This window comes from Scophthalmus maximus, chromosome 20 (genome assembly GCF_022379125.1).
Source record: "Scophthalmus maximus strain ysfricsl-2021 chromosome 20, ASM2237912v1, whole genome shotgun sequence".
NCBI classification, from domain to species: domain Eukaryota; kingdom Metazoa; phylum Chordata; class Actinopteri; order Pleuronectiformes; family Scophthalmidae; genus Scophthalmus; species Scophthalmus maximus.
Window position 1 is genome coordinate 480,001 of NC_061534.1, and position 4,717 is coordinate 484,717.

At 49.8% G+C, this 4,717-nt stretch overlaps 1 protein-coding gene across 1 annotated transcript in view; it reads left to right on the forward strand.

The window, feature by feature from the left end:
- The window catches only part of gfra2b (GDNF family receptor alpha 2b), a 39,214-nt gene extending 35,174 nt beyond the window's left edge, over positions 1-4,040 (forward strand). The window contains exons 9-10 of the mRNA XM_035608953.2: positions 1,859-1,906; positions 3,179-4,040. Coding sequence (XP_035464846.2) covers positions 1,859-1,906; positions 3,179-3,313 — 183 coding nt within the window. The 3' untranslated portion in view covers positions 3,314-4,040. The remainder of the gene's footprint in view (positions 1-1,858; positions 1,907-3,178) is intronic.
- The last annotated feature ends 677 nt before the right edge of the window (positions 4,041-4,717 follow it).

Genomic DNA, 4,717 nt, shown 5'->3' on the forward strand with positions numbered 1-4,717 from the left:
TAGTGCTAATGCTAGTGCTAATGCTAGTGCTAATGCTAGTGCTACAAGCACCACGTGAAATCAACTGCACATCTTTGCACTGACTTTGTAATTGTGGGAAAATGTTTTGCTCCGTGTTTTACATCGTCCTGAAGCGGCTCATTGTCCTGATTTTTATGATTTTCGTAACCATGGAAACGTGTTTTTGTTCACAAACTGCACTGATGAATCTACAGCTCACTAATCCACACGGCTCATAGCAACAGCAGCTGAGGCTCATGGGTATTATTGTGTGTGTGTGTGTGTGTGGTCGGAACATGAACCTGTGTGATCATCATGAGTCACGTGACCCATCGAGGGATCGTTAATATTCGTGAGTGATATTTCAGCTTCTTCAGATTATTGTGAAGACGGAGGAGAATTGGTTCAGTTGAACTCACACACACACACACACACACACACACACACACACACACACACACACACACCGCAGCGTTTATCTCCCATCAGCCTCTTCGTCAGCGCCGCTTCATTAGCATATCTCCTCCCGTTGCCCGGGTGGGAGAGCCAATCAGATCTTATCACTCCGACGAGGAGGAAGAAGAAGGAAACTCTTTTCAGTGACGAGGGGAAATCGAGGGGTCGGATCGTTGTCGTTTTCCTCTGAAACCCACAAATATGCGTCCGTGTGCAGACACACACGCTCATTACAGATGATGATTAAGCTGGCGAGCGGTGACCTGGCGTGACCCCGGGCGGCGCCTCTGCAGGTCTGTTTCCTGTAAACCGGCGTGTCAGCAGAGCTCAGGATGAAACGATGATCCGATTCAGAGCGAGACACCACAGTGACTCTCCTCTCATCTGCCTCCGTCGCCTCGTGTCCGATGTCGCCGCGGCACGGTGGTTTCATATTTACTGGAAACGCTGTCGTCCTCTCACTGCAGGTATTTACAGAAGTTCTGAGAGAGAAGTGCTGACAGGAAGCAGTTTGCATCATCGCTCCGACACACAGCTTCTGTCTCAGCAGCGTAATTGTGAACATTGTCACAATAAAACAGAAATCATCTTCTGTACTTTACCTCCGGGACAGTGAACGCATCGCAGCCCCACGTGATCCACTGTGTTTATCTTCCACGAACTCACATGACAGGAAATAATCAGACCCACAACCCACTGTAACCCCCCCCATGTGATGAAGCCTGAGATCTACATTGTGTCTCTGAAACCATAGTGACGACATGATGACATCATTCCTACCACACCAATTATGTATCAATATATCTATATATATATATCTATATAGATATATGTATCTATATATAGATCTATATCTATATATATATATCTATATATAGATATATATCTATATATATATATATCTATATAGATATATGTATCTATATATAGATATATATCTATATATATATCTATATATAGATATATATATATAGATATAGATCTATATATAGATACATATATCTATATAGATATAGATCTATATATAGATACATATATCTATATAGATATATATATATATAGATATATATCTATATATAGATACATATATCTATATAGATATATATATATAGATATATATATCTATATATCTATATATAGATATATATATTCAGCTTCAGGTCACAGACACACAATGTCATTTCCTGACGTCTTCATGACGGGAATCATTTTCTGACATATTTCTGAATATAAACTTTTGATTATTATTTGTGGACGTATTATTAACCTTGACCTTTGACTGATCCGCTCCAAAGTTACACACACACACACGGTGGTGAAACGACACACACACATCCTGAGCAACAGAACGCAGCAGCAATGATCGTGTGTTTCTCATGTGTTCTCACTTCCTGTTTTACAGGACGGAGGCCAGAAGTGTGTCCCCTCTGACGAGTACGAGTGTGAAGAGGTGAGCAGAGCGCACACACACACACACACACACACACAAACACACACACACACACGCACACGCACGCACGCACACACACACAGACATGCACGCACACACACACACACACACGCCTGTGTTCTCACATTTACAACTGTAATTATTATTGAAGAAACTGATTTTAAGCTGCTGATAAAGCTGAACATTGTTACAGCATCACTAATTCACCGTCCCCTCTCCTCCTCCCCTCTCCTCCTCCTCCCTCCTCCTCCTCTCACTCTCCTCTTCCTCCATCCTCCTCCCTCCTCCTCCTCTCTCCTCCTCCTCCTCCCTCCTCCTCCTCTCACTCTCCTCTTCCTCCATCCTCCTCCCTCCTCCTCCTCTCTCCTCTTCCTCCTCCCTCCTCCTCCTCTCATTCTCCTCTTCCTCCATCCTCCTCCCTCCTCCTCCTCCTCCCTCCCTCCTCCTCCCTCCTCCTCCTCCTTCCTCCCTCCCTCCCTCACTCCTCCTCCTTCCTCCTCCTCCTCCTCCTTCCTCCTCCTTCCTCCTCCTCCTCCCTCCCTCCCTCCCTCCTCCCTCCTCCTCCTCCTTCCTCCTCCTTCCTCCTCCTCCCTCCCTCCCTCCTCCCTCCTCCTCCTCCTTCCTCCTCCTCCTTCCTCCTCCTCCTCCCTCCCTCCCTCCTCCTCCTCCTTCCTCCTCCTTCCTCCTCCTCCTTCCTCCTCCCTCCTCCCTCCCTCCCTCCTCCTCCTCCCCTCTCCTCCCCTCTCCTCCTCCTCCCACAATCCTCTTCCTCCATCCTCCTCCCTCCTCCTCCTCTCTCCTCCTCCTCCCTCCCTCCCTCCTCCCTCCTCCTTCCTCCCTCCCTCCCTCCTCCTCCTTCCTCCTCCTCCTCCTCCTTCCTCCTCCCTCCTCCCTCCTTCCCTCCCTCCTCCTTCCTCCTCCTCCTCCCTCCTCCTCCTCCTCCTCCTCCCACTCTCCTCTTCCTCCATCCTCCTCCCTCCTCCTCCTCTCTCCTCCTCCTTCCTCCTCCTCCTTCCTCCTTCCTCCTCCCTCCTCCCTCCCTCCCTCCTCCTCCTCCCCTCTCCTCCTCTCTCCTCCTCCTCCTCCCCTCTCCTCCTCCTCCCACAATCCTCTTCCTCCATCCTCCTCCCTCCTCCTCCTCTCTCCTCCTCCTCCCTCCCTCCCTCCTCTTCCTTCCTCCTCCTCCTCCTCCCTCCCTCCTCTTCCTTCCTCCTCCTCCTCCTCCTCCTTCCTCCTCCTCCTCCTCCTCCTCCTTCCTCCTCCTCCCTCCAGGCTCGGTTGGTCCAGGGGTCAATAGACTCTCTGGACTCTGCGGGACCCAAGAGCCAATCAGCTCCGCTCCTCCACCTCATCTCTGTGAATGAGTGTGTGTCCGTCCTGCTGGCGATTCTACACTACATCTCATAAATGTGAACTCTCACACACACACACACACCCACACAAACATAAACCCCACACACACACATATATTAAAACTCTAAAATGGCAAAGACCCCGTGAACGTCACGTGACTCGTCGACCCCTCGCTTCGCTAAAATGTCAAAAACCAAGAGACGACCAAACATCGACAACGGCCTTTCGAGGAGGAGCGGGGAATATTCTGGAGGACGTTGAGATTAGTCGTCTCTGTCCACCACACACACACAGTGAAGAAGAAGAAGAATGGGAGACGAGACCAGACTGAGGATTTGGCGAGGGAGGGTGATGAATGAGAAAAGGCGGAGACACCCGGGGAGTCTGGATCTCACTGACTTCACTCCTGTCTGGAGGCTCCGTGGGCTTCATGTGCAGCTCGGCTCGGACTCACTCCCTCCGGCTTCCTCTGGATCTGAGACAGCTGGGCTGAAAGGACAGGGACTTTGGCTCAAGCACAAAAACCACACACACACATTCAGACAACAAGCGACGTGAAAGAGAGAGGACGTGAGTTCTGGGCTGCAGATGGGACAGATCCTTCCACAGTGTTTGTCAGCTCAATGTATCACTCACCTCGACCTCTCCGCTGACAAGAAATCTATACTGCACACACACACACACACACACACACACAGACACACACACACACACACACACAGACACACACACACACACACACAGACACACACACACACACACACACACACACACACACACACACACACAGACACACACACACACACACACACAGACACACACACACACACACACAGACACACACACACACACACAGACACACACACACACACACACACACACACACACACACAGAGACACACACACACACACACACACACACACAGACACACACACACACACACACAGACACACACACACACACACACAGACACAGACACACAGACACACACACACACACACACACAGACACACACACAGACACACACACAGACACACACACACAGACACACACACACACACACAGACACACACACACAGACACACACACACACACACACAGACACACACACACACAGACACAGACACACACACACACACACAGACACACACACACACACACACAGACACACACACACACACACACACACAGACACACACACACAGACACACACACACAGACACACACATACACACAGACACACACACACACAGACACACAGACACACACACACACACACACAGACACACACACAGACACACACACAGACACAGACACACACACACACACACACACACACACAGAGACACACACACACACACACACACACACAGACACACACACACACACACACACACACACACAGACACACACACACACACACACAGACACAGACACACACACACACACACAGACAC